The sequence below is a fragment of the Melospiza melodia genome, chromosome 8, assembly GCF_035770615.1.
Source record: "Melospiza melodia melodia isolate bMelMel2 chromosome 8, bMelMel2.pri, whole genome shotgun sequence".
Taxonomy (NCBI): domain Eukaryota; kingdom Metazoa; phylum Chordata; class Aves; order Passeriformes; family Passerellidae; genus Melospiza; species Melospiza melodia.
This window is the reverse complement of record NC_086201.1, coordinates 6,597,501-6,615,996: the sequence shown is the minus strand read 5'-3', so window position 1 is coordinate 6,615,996 and position 18,496 is coordinate 6,597,501. Positions and strand designations below refer to the sequence as shown.

General features: G+C 41.4%; 1 protein-coding gene across 11 annotated transcripts in view; it reads left to right on the top strand.

The window, feature by feature from the left end:
- Window positions 1-223: 223 nt before the first annotated feature.
- Window positions 224-18,496, top strand: part of CCNT2 (cyclin T2) — a 25,938-nt gene continuing 7,665 nt past the window's right edge. For 4 of the 11 annotated variants that reach the window (XR_010028531.1, XM_063161613.1, XM_063161612.1 and 1 more), the window contains exons 1-8: window positions 243-388; window positions 1,104-1,185; window positions 7,542-7,670; window positions 8,168-8,228; window positions 9,491-9,553; window positions 12,835-12,999; window positions 15,831-15,876; window positions 17,171-17,334. Coding sequence is in view for 10 of the 11 variants with exons in the window: in XM_063161613.1 (XP_063017683.1) it covers window positions 369-388; window positions 1,104-1,185; window positions 7,542-7,670; window positions 8,168-8,228; window positions 9,491-9,553; window positions 12,835-12,999; window positions 15,831-15,876; window positions 17,171-17,334 (730 nt within the window). In the remaining variant the exon portion in view is untranslated. The other 7 variants (XM_063161609.1, XM_063161608.1, XM_063161618.1 and 4 more) reach the window with 6 other exon arrangements.

Below are 18,496 nucleotides of genomic sequence, written 5' to 3'. Positions count from 1 at the left end.
GCCCTCACGGCCCTCCCGCCGCGGCCGCCATGGCCACTCCCTCAGCCCCTGCAGCCCACGTGACCCCGCCCGGCGCGCGGCCGCCCCGCCGCGAGACTCTATGGCAGAGGGCGCGCGCGGGCCCGGGAGCTCTCGCGAGAGCCGCGATGGAGGCGGCGGGAGGAGGCGCCGGAGGAGGAGGAGGTGTCATGGCGGCGGCGGGCGCGGGCTCCGCGGGGTCCGCAGCGCGGGGCGGCGGCGGCTCCTCGGCCGCGTCGCGCTGGTTCTTCAGCCGCGAGCAGCTGGAGAACACGCCCTCGCGGCGCTGCGGCGTGGAGGCCGACAAGGAGCTCTCGTACCGGCAGCAGGCGGCCAACCTCATCCAAGACATGGGCCAGCGCCTCAACGTGTATCCGAGCGGGGACGGGCGTGAGGGCGGCGGGGGCCGCGCGTGGAGGGGCGGCGGGAGACCTTTTCCCTGGCGTGGGAGCCGTCCCCGGGAGCCCTGCCGGTGCTCCGCAGCCCCGGCCGGCGCTCCCGCGGGCTGGAGCCGTGGCCTGAGGCACAGAATGGGAGGAGGAGCCTGGCGAAGCCCCCGCGCCGCGCTCTTTGTCGGCGCTCGGGGACGCGGCTCCACACCTGCCCTCACGGCCCGAGCTGCTCCTCGGGGCTGCTCTCAACTAAACCCGAGCTGCTGTTTTGCCCGAAACGGTGAAACTCCTTAGCCGCTCTTTAGTGTGATTTTTTTAAAGGGGAAAAAAAAAACCGATCAGAGCAAGGCCAAACCCTCAAATCGCTGACTGAAATAGTTGAACTGGAACAAAACAAAAGCACTCGAGTGTTTCAGTGTGTGTCGCCCATTGAGGAGTTCTCGTTCCGTGGGTGACTGTGGGGAGCCTGGCGTAGGAATCTCCACATGGTCTGCGGAACAGATGGGAGCGATACGTGTTAATATCAGTTAAGAATGTGTTAATATCAGTTAAGTTCTGAAGTGTCACGTCCCTAATCCATTTTCGGCTGAAGACAATATGTTGTGAGCAGTGATTGATATGGAAAGCGCATCGCTTTCAGTTCTTGTCGACAATTTTCTTAATATGTAGTGTTTCCTTCATTTAAGCTTCCAGATCTCAGCTTACCATAAATACTGCAATTGTTTACATGCACAGGTTTTATATGCATCATTCCTTCACAAAATTTAATCGAAATGTAAGTATGATTTATGTTTGGTTATAGCACGCCCATAATTTTAGCAGTTCTGACTGAGAAGTGTTTCACGCAGGAGTGTGAAGTGTGATTTGTTTTTAGGAATTCTAGCTTCTTATCAATGGTTTAGAAGCAATAATGATACTTGTTTTCAACTTCGGATTACTTTAACTAGTGGTAATTAGATTTTATCTTCTAACATCTAAATGAAAAATAAATAGGCACCGTCAGCAAGCACTTTCAGATGTGTGAGGAATACATTTAGATGTTTCAAATGTGGCTGGTGTTTATGTGCTGAAGCTTGAAAGGCTAATGTGTAGGAACACACATTTTTCTTGGTGAAGTCAGTTCTGGCATGGTGTGTCTGACAAGGAAAATGTGGTTATGTGTGTATATGCATATGGATTATGTGGCTGTTCCTGAAGCAGTGTAAATTGTTTTAGCTGGTCTAATCTTAAGTGGTAAGTCATATTAGATAAGAAAAATTTTACATGTGTTGAGGTAAATCTTGTTTTGTCTAATAACCTGGACACGTTGACTCTGTGTTGTTAAGAATAGAAATTTTCAGTAAAAATGCTGGCTGTTGTTGGGGAACATTGTAACAGGTGTGGAACTGGAGATAACAACTTGAGAGTGTCAGGCTTTTTTTTTTTTTTCACGTCCAATGCTGGATGCAATAGGTGGAAAAACAGTAATAATATAATAGTCTAGGTGTTCTTGGGGTTTGTTTGTTTTTAGGAAGAACGGTTAATAGTAATGATGGTTTAAATGTTGAGGATGAATTTTCTTAGATCTAATGACAAAACAGATCGAGACAGATGTTAGGTGTAGGTCAGAGCAGACCTTTACCTGCCAAGGGGTAGAATCCTGCAGACCTTGCACTGTCTGCAGCTGGGGCAGGTACACAGGGGGGTACAAGGAGAGCCAACTCTTCTTCCTGTCATGAATTTGTTCATTATTGTTGGCTGAGCTAATGGGCATCTTGTTTGGTGCCTCTTTAGCTGGAAGCACATACTCATTTGTAGGTACATTTTAGAAGTGTATATAATTGTTTTTCATGCAAAATCTGAGCTAAACTCAAATTTCCAGCAGCTTGTTACCAGAACTGCAGCGTTCATCCATACAAGTCCCTCTTTCTCCCCTCCTGCTGCTGTTCTGCCCACCTAGCAGTAACCTGGAGCTGGGGAGGCATCCAGAGTTTTCTGGGACTGTTGAATGGTTTGTGGGCTTGACAAACTAGAGCTGCTTGGGGTGGAGAGATGGCTCAGTGTGGATGTGTTTCTATATAGACCCACATACCTGTTCTGTCACCTGCTGGAGGGCTGCTGGTGCTGTCAGCTGGTAATGTGGGCTAGATTTAGGCAGGAGGAAGCTTTGGCTGCTGTGTTTGGGTTTTCTGTGGGTGCTGCTAAGTGACAGCCACTTGGACCTGGCAGTGCAGTAGTGTTTGAGTGTGTAGTGCTCTTTATGTGAAAACCATGGCTTAAGTTGAATTATGAATGTTAAAATTCACAAGTAAGCAATGTAAGGGCAGACTGCTGTGGAAACTGCAGCTATTACAGGGGAGGGAAGTGTCCTGTTTAGTTAATTCTCAGGTAATAATGTTCAAAGTTAAAGGCAAGTGAGCTGCAGGTTGTACCTCAGCAGTGCTGATTCTTGCTGAACTCCTTTTTGTAATTCTTAATGAACACAAGGCCAGAGAGTGGCTTTGTGTAGGTGCTGGTGGGCAAGAGCATTTTCTTTTTACAATTCTGTAGGGCAAAGAGGGTCTCAGTGAATGGAGTCACTTTTAAAATACCCTCAAACCATCCATTGGGTCCTCTGTAGAGAAAGCACAAGCCAAGAACTCTAATAAATACTTAATATCAAATCTCCAGAGTACTTGGCAAGCTAAAAAATGTAACAGTATTCATCTCTGCAAGAAGAAAGTAACCCTTGGACAGGAATAGTAAGGTACTGGCAGTCTCAAAGGTAAGACCTACAGGATATGCAGCATATCTCTCATATGTCTTTGTTGTGTGCACGTGGTGCTGTTTATCCATGGCAGAAAGGAATCTGAATGCTGGGGCTAGAAAATTAAATGGCCATTAGTCAGAATGCCTTTAGTCAGAATGCCTTATGATCTTCAGCTGAAAAAATGTGGCCTGTGTTGTCTTGTTTTGTTGGTGGAGGAATGTTTTTAGTCTGGTTATAAGCACTTGCACATTTATCATCGTGTCACTGCCAGGTTACACAAATATATGTATGTCATGTGTGTGACATGCACTTAATTGTTAACAAACAGGGAGAGTTGTTGTTTTATGGGCTTTTTCTTCAGTATAAGTTACTGCTAAACAGTTTCACAGGCTTTCAGGAGTTTGAGTCATCTGTGAGCAGGGAACAGAATTCCCCACAGTATCTTCAATCTGTAGAGCCTCAGGGGTGGCATGTACCAGTTAATGCAGTCTTGGTTCATTGGGAATGTGTTATATGTACTGCTTATTGGCCAAATATCCCCTTTTTTGTGAAGTTACTGTGAGCTAGCAAGTCACTTGTGAGTTGCTCTGGGTTACCTACTGAGTACATGCATTTAGTACAAAGAAGAAAATATTGAGGTTTGGATGTTGCAGTCAAGGCAGGCAAAGTCCTGCCAAGGTTGCTGTGCCCCAGTGAGGATGGAAATTTGCTTCACCAATTCTGGGAAGCAGATTTGGATGCCCTGACTACTAATTTCCCTGGCTGAGCAAATGGCAGGAGCTACTGTGGATCTCCTCAGCACAAATTATTCTTTCTGCATTGCTGACCAGGGCACAGGAACTTTGGGTTGCTGAGTATAAAGTTAGTCTGTGCTAATATTGGGATGGAGAGGGAGCTTGGTGGCTTTTTATAGGCAGTACTAGCCTCACTATTATACTTTAAAATATCTTTAAAATTAAAATTCTTCTGCAATTACTGTTTCTATAGTACTTGTGTTACATTGTTATATAGCAAATAGTTCTTTTGGATGCTTACTCTTCAGTACACTGTGATTTGAAGAACAGGAAGGGGGGGAAAAATCCTTCATATGCTGACAAGAGAGGTAAGGCATCCAAATGGGAGCTGTAGTTTTTCAATACAATCCTTAGAAATGCCATGTGGAATACCAGCCAGCTGAAAATAGTCTTGATGATGTCAGGGGGTTTTTGTGACATACAGTGGAGCTTAGTGAAGAGCCTCAAGAAGGCTGCATGAGAATTGTTTTCCTTCAAGTGCAAGGTAGGTGAGTTGTGTGGAGGCTGTTTTGTTTCCAGTCCTCTGCATTCCCTTCCTTGTGCCCTGTCCAAATCACAGTATTAAACTTTGCAGTTTTGCAAAGTTCTTGAAACTTTCATAATACGCTTCAAGCTCTAGTGAGGCTGTTTTGGGTACTTCAGTTCTGGTTTTAATAGTGCAATTTAACAGATTTGCTGCTTTTATGCAATGTGAGCTCCTGGTTATAATAAAAAAAAATCCTCACAGCTCTTTGTGTTCAAACTTGAAAACCCTCATGGACTGGAAGCACTTAATGTCTTAGGCTAAAGTCTAAAAACATGCCAGTATTGGCATTGGAAGGGAGAGGGAGATCTCAGGAAACTGCATGCATGCTGCTGATGTGTTCTGAGATTTTTCTGAGTGCCTTTGTCATTGCACTGCCTTGTGCTTCTGAAGTGAAAAGGGCTTGTACCACAGTTCCCAGTGAAGCTTGCTGTGCAGTGCTTTTGGGTTGTGTGAACAGGGCTCTGTTTTGGGGATTTTTTCTATTTCTGTGAGACTTGGCTATTAATAAAGTGGGATTTAATGTCATATATCACATGTGTTCTGAAGATTTCCCAAAGACTATTTGGAGTGCATAGTATATAATTACTCTAAGTTATTTTGATTGATATCAAATTAAGATATTTATATATAGGAAATACACTATTACTTTGTCAAGTGTACTTGTCAAAAAAAGCAAAATTTCTTTAATTTTGCTTTTTTTGTTCTACTTTGCTTGGGTTTTTTGCCATTTTTGGTAATTGGAAATGAATGAAAGCATTTGAGTAACTTTGCCAGTTATACACTTAGCAGGGTGTGTTCACTGAAGGCTGCATTTGTGCCAAGTCTGGAATTTTACTAGGGTGTCTATTTTTCTGAATCAATACCAAGGGAGCTAAAAATAATGGCCTACTCTAAACTGGGAGTGAGAACCCTTGTCCTAGATAGGATAAAGACCTGAAATTCTTTGGCCAGAAGCCAACACTTCTTTTTGAAGGAAATGGTTAATTGGGCTGCACATAGATTTCTGATGGACCAGAGTTATATGAGAATTAATCAGCTTGGCTCAGTCAGCCTCCAGAGCTGTGTTTTGTGTAAGGTCTTGGAAATCAGGAATTGTGTGGAGACTTCTTGGCCAGTTCTGATTTACTGAAGCAGATCAGAAGAGATCCTGAAGTCAGCCTGCTGGTGCTTTTTTGGCAAGTAGAACTTTGGTGCAGTCAGATACAGAGTAACAGTGAGTGAGAATTTGCTGATGGTTTAATTATCTGGTCATTGGTGACTTGGTTCACATAAGGCCTCTGTGAAATGGAAATGTTTTCAGCCATGGCAGTTGTTGAAAATTGAGTAAAATACCTTTCTGTGACATATTTGTGTTGGGTTATGCCTGCGTGTGCTGCCTGACATCTTCTGCATTTTCTGCCACTTCAGAGCTGTTGATACTCTCACTTTCTGAACTCCAGAAAGTGTTTCCATCGTATTTACTCTTTAAAAGTTTTACCTCCCAGTCTGAGACACATTTCAAGTAGTATGTCCTTGGCAAAGGAAACCCCTTCCAGAAATTTAAATCATTACTTCAAGCAGTGGGAATAGGAACTTCTACAGAATCATCAGGAGTATTAAATGACAGTGCTAATATGGCCTTGTTCAGCAACACTTCACCTTGGGTTTTCATTTCATTTGTTCATCGGGCTTAGGTTACAAGATTCTTGAAAAGAAAACAGGGGTTCTTGTCTCCCTTGTGAAAGAATTTGCTCCCTGTGACTTGTTTTGGGTGGTTGGTTTTTATAGACTGAGATTTTTGCTGGATTTCTCATGGCACACTTCTACTCATCAAAGGGTATTGCCTTACCAGGGTGTCAATTTTCAAGTCTGCCAACTTTAAAGTTTTACTTAAGATCCAAGCAGACATTTCAAAGTGATTTAAGGATGCAAAAAAGTATTCTCACTACATTTGAAAGCTTCTGAAATTTAATCCTTTAAATGTTTAATTAGTTTGTTGCAGTTTCGCATATATTGTAAATTTTTATACCAAATGTTTCATTTTGGCATAAAAAGGGGCTGCTTACTGGCAAAAAAAGCAAATCTGACTTTAGGGGAGCTATGCCTCCTATTTAGCCTAGTTTTGTTTGGACATTGAATGAGAAATCCAATACTTGCACCATGTATTAATTAAATACTCAGCAAGGAGCTATTTCAGTCTCTGAATAAATGCTTTCTACTGGCTTAATTTTAATCAGCTTTTGTCTAGATGATTTCTAGTACCATTTTCATTCCTGGTTAACATGGGCAGCTTTTGCATGCAAAGAGAACCTAATTGATCAGTGGTTTGTGGTTTGTGGTGTTGTGTCTGCACACCTCAGTCACTGTAGCAGACAACAGGCACCAAAATTCTACTTCACAGCTAACTCCTAGGTGATACTGAACTGTCACCCTATGACACCTAGAGTTTGATAGAAATTTTCATCTTTAAATGGAATGTCTAGTCTTTACTGACATTTGTAAAACTGATGTTTTACAAATCCTTATGCTTTGTTCTCCAGATACTGCTGGGCATATAGTAAAGTTTCTAAGAATATATGTGTATATATAAAGTTTCTTGTACTTGTAGAGCCTATGTTTATAGAACAAGCTGTTTTTATTAAAGTTCTCTGCAAAGTTTCTCACTCTTTGGGAAAATTAAATGCTACCAGAACTTGTGATCAGCTGTTTTACTGAAAAGATGGTGTAGTGACTCTCTCTGTGCAAGAAATTGGATGAACTTTCTCATGAGGTATATTTAACTTGAAACAGCCTGTTCTACTGTGACTAAGTCTTCTGGGCCAAAATATTTCATGTTGAACTAGAATTAGTTTGACCTCAGACATTTTACTCACAAATGTAATTTAACATTATGCTACTCCTTCCCTGTGCTGCTGAGAGGATTGCATCAGTTACAAAATAAAACACGACTAGTTATATTTTTGTTGCCTTGCATGACTTCAAAACTGGAAAAAAAAAAGCCACAAATCCAACTTCTTAAACCTTTTCTGTGCTAGTTTAGACTCTATAAAAATTCAAGTCCTGCTTGTAAAAAGTTAAAAAATACACATGTTTTTCTTCTTCAGATAATGTCTCCCACAGCATTGTTTTTGGCTGCAAAAGTGGAAGAACAGCCACGGAAACTTGAACATGTTATTAAAGTAGCAAATGCCTGTCTTCATCCTCAAGAGCCACAGCTGGATACAAAGAGTGATGTAGGTGGAAGTTATGCTTTCAAAGATGCATGGTTTGAAAGATGTCATTTCATCTAATGATTTGTTACATTTTCTTACTGGAATATTGCTCTCTGCAGCCTAGGAAGAAAAGCCTTTGTTTTTTGTACCATTTAAGTCTTTCTATTACTTAATGCAGTTTCTTAAAGACTCACTTAATTGTTATGAAACTTGAAGAGATTGCTCCATCTTGAAATTCTTACAGCCCCCACCTGACCTCCCAAAGATGCTTTGCTGGAATAGATTGTCTGAGACCCAGACTAAGTTAATCTTGTGAAAGGCAGGCAGGGGGAGCTGAGTTTGTGGCAGTGAGTGTACTGGTGGAGGAAAGTAACCCCAGTGTGAGGTGCTGTGAGCTGTCAGTGCTCAGTGCCCTGGGTACTGCTGCTGTGTCCTGTGTTGCCAGTGCTGTGCCACAGAGGCAATGTGGGAGTGAAGTTCTGATTTTGTGTCTTCACCTCTCTGCTTGTTTGTTTCAGGCATACCTTCAGCAAGCCCAAGAGCTGGTTATACTTGAAACAATAATGCTTCAAACTTTAGGTATGTCTTTCTAAATTCTCCTGTGCAGCCAGCTTGCCATGAAGAGCTAGTGGGACCCAAATAACTGGATTTTTGATGTGCTGTTGGTACACTAGAATTTAACTGTTTTCCTGTATAACTTCTGAATTGAGTTTTGTGTTAGCAGTTCTGCTGTGTTCACTGTGGAGAAGAAAGGTGTGTTTGTACTTGTGAAAGAGATGTTTCTGACAGTTTGAGGTAGAAATGTGTAGGCTTCCAAACAGATTTTACTCCAAGTAGTAATTCCATTGACATTTCTTCCCATAAGGTAGCATGGTGTAGTAGGCTGGCTGTGCATGTCCTGGAGCTGGAGAGAGCTTTGTACCCAGTGCTCTTCCCCATTCTGCCTTTCCATTATGTAATTCAGCAGGTGCTGACTCTGAAGAAAACAAGTTGGAGTGTAGCCATTTAATGGATTCAGATGATTCCAAAATTTGAAGTGGAATGTTCTGTCAAGACACTCTTCTGATTAAAATACCACAGAGACAATTACAGCCAGAGGCTTGAGAACACTGACTTGCTCAGATATTCTTAAATACCACTTGGGGTATTGTTAAAAAAAATAGCTCACAGTAGTGACCTAGTTCTTAAAACAGTGTCATAAACCAAGAAGGGTTTCTTAAGTCATGGATGTACAAATTGATTTAATTTCCAATTTCATACCTGCAACATATTTAAGTGCTAGAAATCAATTAATTAATGTATACATGCACACATAAACATTCTCAAAGTGACAAGAGTGAAACTGAACACTCAGGTCTTTGCATGTCCAGAAATACTAAGAGATGAAAGAAAATCTTTTGCAAGGCTGGATGTTTCGTTCTCTGCACAATGGAGTATTGTGCTCTTACATGTGTGCAGAAGGTTTTATTAGCTTAGGTATAGCTTAATTCACAGATATTATTTGAAGTCCAGTGCATTGTGTTTGCAGTACAGTTTTTACTGACTTGCTAGAAATTGTTCAGATATATTCAGCTTTAAAAATGTATAGTAATTTCCCAGGTTATGTGTGTACAGGATTTGAGATTACTGGAGGAATATTTTAGTCATGGATTACAAAGTGGCTTTACCATCTGCCATTGAAAAGTATGAAAAGGTAAAGAATAAAAGGCACTTAAATGTTGTTACTTATTCTACAGTGCAAAGGTTTACAAGTATTTTAGGTCTGTGGGGGAACATAAAGGGTTTGCTTTTTATTTTACAGATGCAATGTATAATTCTAAAATGTATTTGTAACCCCTCAGGTTTTGAGATTACCATTGAACATCCACACACAGATGTTGTGAAATGTACACAGTTAGTGAGAGGTCAGTGACTTTTAACCACTTCTGTAAGTCCTTTTTTACCTTTCTTGTAAAATCTGAAAGTAATGTTATTTGTCTAACATGATTTTTCACCAACTGTGTTATCCAAAGAGTATATTTAAAATTAATTATTAAAAGTTTGATATTTACCTTTAGAGAGTCACAGAGTCCAGTCTTTTGTCCTTCTTTTTTTTTTTGTGTTTTTTTTTGGTTTTTTTTTTTTTGGTTTTTTTTTTTTTGGTTTTTTTTGGTTTTTTTTGTTTTGTTTTGTTTTCTTATTAGCTTTGTTTTTAATAGTACCTGTTGCATGTGTCCTGGAGTGCCAGAAGCAGTGGGCAGTTGCAGACTCATTGGCCAGATCCATAGTTTGGTGCTGAGCTGATGATTTTCACTCTGAAGTAGTTTTGCCCATTGATGGCTAATGCCAGCTTTTTGTCTTGGCAAATCTTTTCAGGTAATGCAGTGAGGGATGGAGAGTGCATAGCAAGTCTGCTGTCACATGCAAATAGGTGTGACTAATTGTTTTTCTGTAGCAGTGTGTCCTTACTTGCTCTGGATGGGAGCACAAAACCCCAAACCTTTAGTTAAACATATCCTGTAACTTGTCTGCAGCTCATTCATGTGACTGGCTAGAAACCTATTTTCTTCTCTATATTTTTGTGGCATTTTGGCATATCTTCTTTAATTCTTGAATTTATTACTTTTGGAGCTTTAAAAAAAGATTAAAAGATGTAGGATGAAAAAAATTAGGAATCAGTTGTAAAAGCATCTAAAATAAGCTTTTCACTTTAATTATGTTTCTTAAGTAAAAAAGTGTTTTGAAATAATTAGACCATGGTTGTTAGTGTCTAGTTATTAGCTGGTTTTGCAGTGAAAAATACATAAGTGCTTCTAAGTTTTTGGTGTTTTTTCTTCTCCCTCTATTAAATATATAAAATTTAGGTACAGCCTGACCCTGTTAACTAGATTTGGTTTGTAGTAACTCTGGAGTTAATGGTGTTCTTTTAAGGAAGGTGTCTCTTATTTTGCTGTAGCTTCCTGGTGAGTGTCTTTGGACACTGAGTAGGGCTGGTGCTGTAACTCACTTGCATTTAAAGTAGTTCTGTTGCTCTCCTTGCTGTAAGATAAGGATTCTCTGCTTTCTGCCCAGATGTGGCTGTGACTTGGTGCATGAGTGCAGTTGCACCTGAAGTCTCAGTAGTGTGCACCAGCTGCTCTGTAGGGTTTTGCTTTGGCTTTTCTTAGCTGTTGGTCACTGTAAATGTGAGCATGTTTTACTCTCTTGGGGAGCCCCTGTGCTTCTGTTTGGTGTCTGGGGCTGTGGGGAGGGGTGGGGGAATGTTGTATTGCCTCAGGATTTCCACATCAGTGTGTGTCACTCAAGCCTACAGGCACACTGCTACACAAACTGGATTTCCTTTCTTCAAGGGTAGATACCACTCTAAGGCAGTTCAGCCTTTCCCTTTGTTTTTTGTAAGCTAATTTTTTGTACTGACAAAATTCATACTTTGAAGATACTGTTAATTTTTTAATTTGACATCTTTAAACTAGTATTTAATGTCAGAAGACTTGAAAAAATACTTAGAAGTCTAAAGTGATATCAAGTCTTGAAATTTGAAGACTTCAGTGAGGGCTGAAAGTCCATGTAGCTCAAGGACTGGTGAATGTAATGTCTCTGATGTTTCAAACCCTGCTCACTGGAGGAGGTGTGCTCCTTAGTGTGTGTGGGGATGGAATCCTTGGCAGCATGTGTGGTGTAGACTGTGAACACAAGATGTGAGTACCTCATAGTAAAATAAGAAAAAGGAAACTAATTAATTCATTTAAAACATCAGGCATGAGATTTGAAGTCATGCATGCAAGTCAGGCAAGGACAGAATAACAGCCATGGAACATTGGTTTGGTGTGTTGAGAGGACAGGGAGATGGAGCCGTGGGCACTGTGATTATCTTCACAGACACAGTGGTAGGAGTTTAGTTTTCTGTCCCTGAACATTTATTTATTGGACAGTGTGGGTTTTTAAGGCCAGTAGATGCAACACTCAGATATCTGAGTACTGAAGCTTTTAAAATATACCTGAGATTTTTCAGTGTTAAACCTTTAGTGCTAAAGGGATTGACTGAGAAGTTAAAGAAATCCAAGGTTATTTCATCCAGTTCTGGAACATCATCTTGGACAAAAAAAAAAAAAAAAACACCATTTCAGAAGGCAGAGATACCTTTTTGGAATAAAGATGATTAACTTACCCAAGCCTGTTATGATTAAAACTTCCAACTGCATGCTGACAGAGAGGAGGAAGGGAGGAATCTCATGTCTGACTGAGTATCAGAAAAGAAGCAGCAAAGTTAGCTGAGGTCTGCAAATGTGCCTCAGGATCTGACTTAGGGTTTGTGCCCTGCATTGTCAGGTGGTGGGAAAGGCCCTTTGGCTGACTAAACTGCAGTGCATCAGATGATGGCTGATTCTCTCCATCACTTTTTGCTGTCTTGCATCCAGGGTAATTCATTTTATGCAGTCACTGTTAACCTGTTACTAAGATTTAAGCTATATCCCCTCTAAAAACAAAATGAAAGAATAAAAACCCAGGTTGTGCTGATGATGCTCAAAAAACTCAACCAAGTGCTTTGTCAGAAGACTGTCTAGTCTGGCAGTGGCACACCAGAATCAATTGCTGGAAGCTGAAGATGACGTAGTAAGTAATAAATATAATTGCTTCAACATACAACTAAAGAAAAAATGAATTCTTCTCTAAAATTGAAAGCCTTTTGAAGGTGTTACTAGACAACACAGATCATTGCAGAGAAGGGGTGACTGGATGGATAGATAATGATTAATGATGTTCAGGCACACAATATCCAGTTACTCCTTCTGGTGTTCAGAGACTCGTGGGTTAATGAAATTGTTCCATCTTTGCAGTTTGGTCAGTATAGCAGACAAGGAAAATGGTGTGGGCTTAGTATTTTTTCTGCACCATTCTTCCTCAGTGGCAAGAGACTGAGAAGAGGAGACAGGACCATCATTCCTTAGGATCCCACAGGTCCAAGGAATCTGGAGGCAGTGGATATGGGAGGGCCTGTCAGCAAGCTTCAGTGTCCATTCCAAGAATGCTCCAGTAGTGAAGAGAAGAAAGGAAAAAAGGAAAGGGGAAAAACAACCCCACCAAAACACCAAAAACTGTTCTGGTTTTGGCCCTTGCTGCCTTCAACACTAGCTGAGGGATCAGCAGTGGAACTGCCCTGGTGCCAAGAGTGTGGCATTGTCCTCTTACACTCGTGTAAAATCAGTCTGTTCTCAGCCTGCTTCTGGTGAAACTTGGAATCTGTATCCTCAACTCCACCTTGGGAAGTCTTCAGTCACTCCTTTCTCTGTGCTGGAACACAACCTTTTGGAACTGAAGATGCGATCTCAAGGATTTCTAGGATTGTTCTCACTGCTCTGCAGGTTATCAGGTATCTCGAACACCCATGATCCTTACTAATCTTTAGTGAAAATTGCACTGTCAAATCCTTCAGATATCCTATAGTATCTGTGTGGGGATGCCATTGCTTAAATCAGGCTGAGGACAAAATCAGCAGAAGACAAGGTGAAAATGCATCAGCTTTTTCAGAGGGTATTCTCATGAGGAAAATTTGAACCTTAGTGGTGTGGAAAGATGTGAAACACCAGCTGCACTCCAGCACTCGCTACAGGCGGCCCTTCCATTCTGAACTTTGACCTCAGGTTTTGTGGGCCTGTTCCCAAGCTTTAAATACTTTCAAGAACTAAAGCCACCAGGACTGCTCAGACCTGAATGCCTACACCATGGCCTCCTCCAGCCCTTTCCAGATACAACAGGCACCCTCCAGCATCCCTGTGTTCAGAGCCTGGGGCTTTTTGCTTTTGCCAGAAGGACTTCAGCAAGCTTCTCTCCTCTGATGCTGACTGGCTTATCTGCCATCTCCTCTTTCTGGGGAATGCTCACACATTGTCAGGGGCCAGGCATAGCCAGTTACCAGCTCCTAATGGGGACTTGGCAGTCACATTTTCATGAGCATCCCAAGATCCAAGATAAGCTGTGCTGAAGAAAAGACTCAGGTGTCTTGGAACTGCAAGCAGTGAATTGAGTGGCTATGCCCATTAAAAAGCATTTTGGTTTCCAGTTGGCAGTTCCTTGGAGACAGCCTCTCAGAAGGTGTGTCAGACAGCAAGTCCTGTTTCAAAAATTGATGATTATTTCACTGATCCCTGTTTTATGGCTGCTTCTGCAGCAGTGAGACAGGATGGATGTTTGAAATCACTCCTGAATGCTGAAATCTAAAACTGGTCATTCATGGCTGGCGTCATAGCCATCGGTCCTGCAGCTTGTGAATTATAAGAGCAGCTCTGCTGGCTTGTTTCAGCCCCTGCTTCAAGGTGATTTAAATTTTGGAGATGCACTTTCCACTACTATAATGGAAATAAACCACCAAAATATAGGAACCAAAATTCATTAGGTTTAATTTCATTGATGGATTCTGCTAAACCAAAGCTGCCCCACATAGAAGAGTTTGGGATGGATATTTTCAGTTGTGCCTTGTGTTACCAAAGGCTTTAGTTGTGAGCTGAAGTTTCTTGCTGGTTTTGGCAATGATTATTATTTAGCTGTAAGTAAATTGAAACAGAATCATACTGCTTTTAGTATAGGTAAGGTATTTAGCACAGTAATTTTTGATTGAGGCTAAAGTGTGTGTTTCAAGATGTGATTCTTTTCTTCCAGGTATGTGTTATGATTTACTCATCTTTCAAGCTGATGTTAAATAGAAGTTTTCTGGCATCTGCTTTTCTTCCTTGTCCAGAAGGGGCACTTCAGTGAGAGTAGAAATGCTTCTTGGTCTTGCTCCCTTAATTCAAACATGTAACTTTACAGAATATATAAATCATTGAAGATCCGTTAGGCGTTGCTTTGATAAAAAATGAAGAGCAAAGACATCAATTTCAGTCTTACTCAACCATTGTGTATTTTTATTTGTTATGACAATCTCATTTTACTTTTTTTTTTTTTTTTTTTGGTGATTCCATCTTCTTTTTAGATGGGAGGAAGAGTTTGAACTCCTTGGTTTTTTAGCATGCAATTACCATTACAGCGTGCAAACTAATTATTATGGCATAACACATTGTCAGTTCATCTTCTGATTATTATGGATTAGTAGAATTTGTGTGTAGGAACAGATCCTATTACCTTGCAGCTTCTACATTCTTCCTAGATTATGGCACTTCCTGTCTGTGTAGCTTAAAAACAAATCTGAATTTTATTCTTTGGCAATTATTAGAAGTTGAGTTAAATCACATTTTAATATGCTTTTCAAAAACTAAATTTAAAAGCCACTGTAGTATTTCTCAAACTTTCTAGAAATATTATTAAAAGTTTACCAGTATTCCCTTTGACATAAAATCCAACACTACGCTCTCTGCAGGTAGCACTGATTTCAAGTGATAGTGTCAAAGTAAGAATTCAATGAAGGCTGCATTCAATCTGCGGTTAAACCCCTTGTGCCCAGCTATTCCATTAAATGCATGTTACAGTAAGTTCTCTTACCTGAGTGAGGAGCATTGGGGAGTCACTGCAGGGGTCAGCACTCTGTGGCTGTAACAGCCCGAGTCAGATTTTCATTCCTGGCATGTTGCAGTCCTGTGGTTTGTTTCGCTATTTTTTTCTGCTAACTCAGATGAATTTGTCTGTTTCCTATCGAAGCCTTGCCATAGACTTAACAAATATGGAGCAAAATGTTATGACTACAGTGCTCTCAATTAGAAGGAGCAGAAAACTGATTTTTTTTTCCCCACGTAGCTTGGGTGCTGGCTGTGTTCCAGGGCTTTGGGAGAGAGCTGTGGCTGTTCCTGGGGAGGTGGGAGGGTGCCATGGCCCGCTGTAAGAGCAGATGGAGCACTGTGAACTGGCTGGGACTGACTGACTGCCTGCTGCACTCCCAGCTCCAAGCAGGGATCCCTGCAGGTGAGGGTGGGGAAGCAGCGCTTCCCAGAGGAGAGTGCTCACCTGGCAGTGTTGGAGGGGAGCTGTGCTGTGGGCTGTGCAGGGGAGGGAGGGGCACTGAGGGAATGACAGGTCCAGCTCCAGTACTGAGTGTGTCTCAGTGTTCTGTGTCTCAGAAAAGATTATTCTAAAGGCTAGTTAGCTAAAGCCAGATCAACACTTTAGAAATACCCAGCAATGAGTTTTGAAAGGTAAAACTGCTTGAATTTTGGAATGAACCTGACAAATTAGTGCGGATCTTTAATCTCTTTTGTTTTTCTTTTCTTACAGCAAGCAAGGATTTGGCACAGACATCCTATTTCATGGCTACCAACAGGTTGTTATCCTGAACCTCTTTGTTGCACTGTTGTAGCACACTATAGCTTCCTTTACTGCAGGGCCCCCTGATGTGTCTTGCCCTTGTTGCAGTGGGGGACTGGGCCACCTCCCGTGGTGGTACCTCCCCGCCTGCAGTGCGGTGTATTGGACAAGGGCCTGACGGCACAAAGGGCTTAAATGCACAATGAGAAGTGTAGTGGTGCTTTCTGATGACTTTTTCTCGATTGTGAGTGCATAAGTCTAAAATTGGTAGCCTGAATAGCAGCTAAAGATTACAAAGAGATAAACTTAACCTAGAAATCCGAGCATCTTGGTAAGTACAAAACTATTTTTAGTTTACACTTGTAGTTAATGGCAGTTTTCTCTTAACTTTAAGTATATTGATTCAGTCTTAACTTATAAAATTCTAGTGGGCCTAAGATATTTTCAACTAGCTGATTTTTCTTTTTAGATAGACTAGTACTAGCCCAATGTTATTTCTTTTAGAAACAGCTCTTTAATCTTAATATATAGTTTTAAAACTTAAGTACTTAGATAAATTTATAGTCCTAGGATTCCAAGTGGGTGTTTTGTAGACATGGCCTGTCATACAAAGAATTAGAGAGCAGACTTTAGTCTTGATTACTTCAGTTTGCCTCTTGCAAAAGTACTTTAACCTTTATTTAAGAGAATTACATTATGTGTAGATACAGTTTTTAAACAGTATCTGCTGTTATTAGAACTGTTGAAATAAATAACTCCTGGTGGTTCCTTGATGGGCAAGATTCTGTACTTAAGCAGCTGTTAAGGGAATTTATGCTAAAGCAGTGAAAGTGAACCAGTGTGTTTGTGGTGCTGGAAGCTGAGGACAACATCACAAATGTCACAAATCCAGGCCTGGTGAAGGCAAAGCCCACAAATAACTCACCTGGCTGCTGGGGAACTGCTGGGGACCTTCTGATTGTCTCATTCAGAGACTGCACAATTAGCTCTATGCATTATACTGCAGAATTTAATTCACCATATTATACTGCCCTTTCTAGTACTTAAGTACAGTAGAATAATTGGTAAATTTATTTACTGTTCATCAGGCTTTTGATAGCAAAATCAAATTAAACTTTTCTATCAGATAAATGCCCTGCCCTCTGTTTTCTTAGGGCAGTAGGATATCTTATGAACTTATTCAACAAAATGTTTAACTGCTGTTGATTGACAAGCTGTCTCATTCTGTATGTTAATGGTTGGTTTGTTTGGGTTTTCTGTTTTACATGTTTGATTTCCTTTGGTTCCTCATTACGAAATGTGTGCAACAGCCTTCACCTTACCACATTCTGTCTTCAGTACAAGCCCACAGTGATAGCATGTGTGTGCATTCACTTGGCCTGCAAGTGGTCCAACTGGGAGATTCCAGTATCAACTGATGGAAAACACTGGTGGGAATATGTAGATCCCTCAGTTACTCTAGAACTACTAGATGGTAAGTCGTGCTCCTGTCTCACTTTGAAATTCAAGGGTTTATTCATGTAAGGATGGAGCAGACTATGTAGTGAGAGCATTCAGCTGAAATGAAGTCTCCCTGACTTCATGTGCTGTATCTTCAGTGAAAGAAAGGGATAGGAGTGGGGAGAACTTCAGAAGACAAACTTGGTTGGGCTCTTGGCTGGGTTGTCCACATACCTTTTGCAGGTGGAGGATTGAATCCTGCTTTTAAATGCTTTTCAGAACCAAGACAGAGATGGAAATCTGTCAGTGCACATTCATGCAGTCCTGATTGTTTCAGGTACCTCAGAGCTGTTTCAGTGCCTGTGTCCATCAGGCTGTACATAAAGTTGCCGTGTTTATGAAGGCACTTCTGTGTTAACAGCTGGGTGTAGCCTGTGGGATCTCAGACTCTGGTAAGAGGAAAGCATATGCCTAGAACATCCTACACCTAGAAGTTTGCTGTCTTTCAAGTTAGTATTTACTACAGTGGAGTCTGAATTTGAGGGCCAGGTGTGCTGCTGTAGAGGAGGTGGGAGCTCCTGGGGCTTTCAGATCTGTGTGTTGGACTTGGCTGGTCTTCAGTGAAATGTTTGTTTCACAGTAGTGGTGGAGCTCTCCAGGTTTCAGATGGCCCAGCACTGACTCTCTGTGCCTGCTGCTTTCCTGAGCTGCTGAGCTGTTCTTCCTTAATGGCACTCTGGGGAGGGAGGGTTTGAAAGTGAGAAATTGAGTACATGTCACGTGAAGCACAGAACCTGAGTGAGCTTCAAAGTGCAGGTTCAAACATCTCTGTCTTAGCAGGCTTCATTGAGCTGTAGCTGCAGTTGCAAACACCACCCTTCCCACCTGGCTGTGGTAAACATGCATTGTTTGGATTTGTGAAATCCCCCAGGGGAATGCTGTGAGCTCCTTGTGAACATCACTTCATCCTTCAGGCATTTATGCAGCTGGGGTGTTTAACAGACCCAGGCAACCAAGGAGCTGAGGTAGTTTTGCACTTGGGAGCAGCTTAGGTTATAATTTACTTGTGGAATTCTGGAGAAGCCAGTTCTCCCAGACCTGTAAAAGATGTATTTTTGCATTCAAATCCTGACTGTACCCAGTTGCTTTTAGCTTATGACTAGAATTAAGTCTCAATGAAAAGTACTTTTATTTGC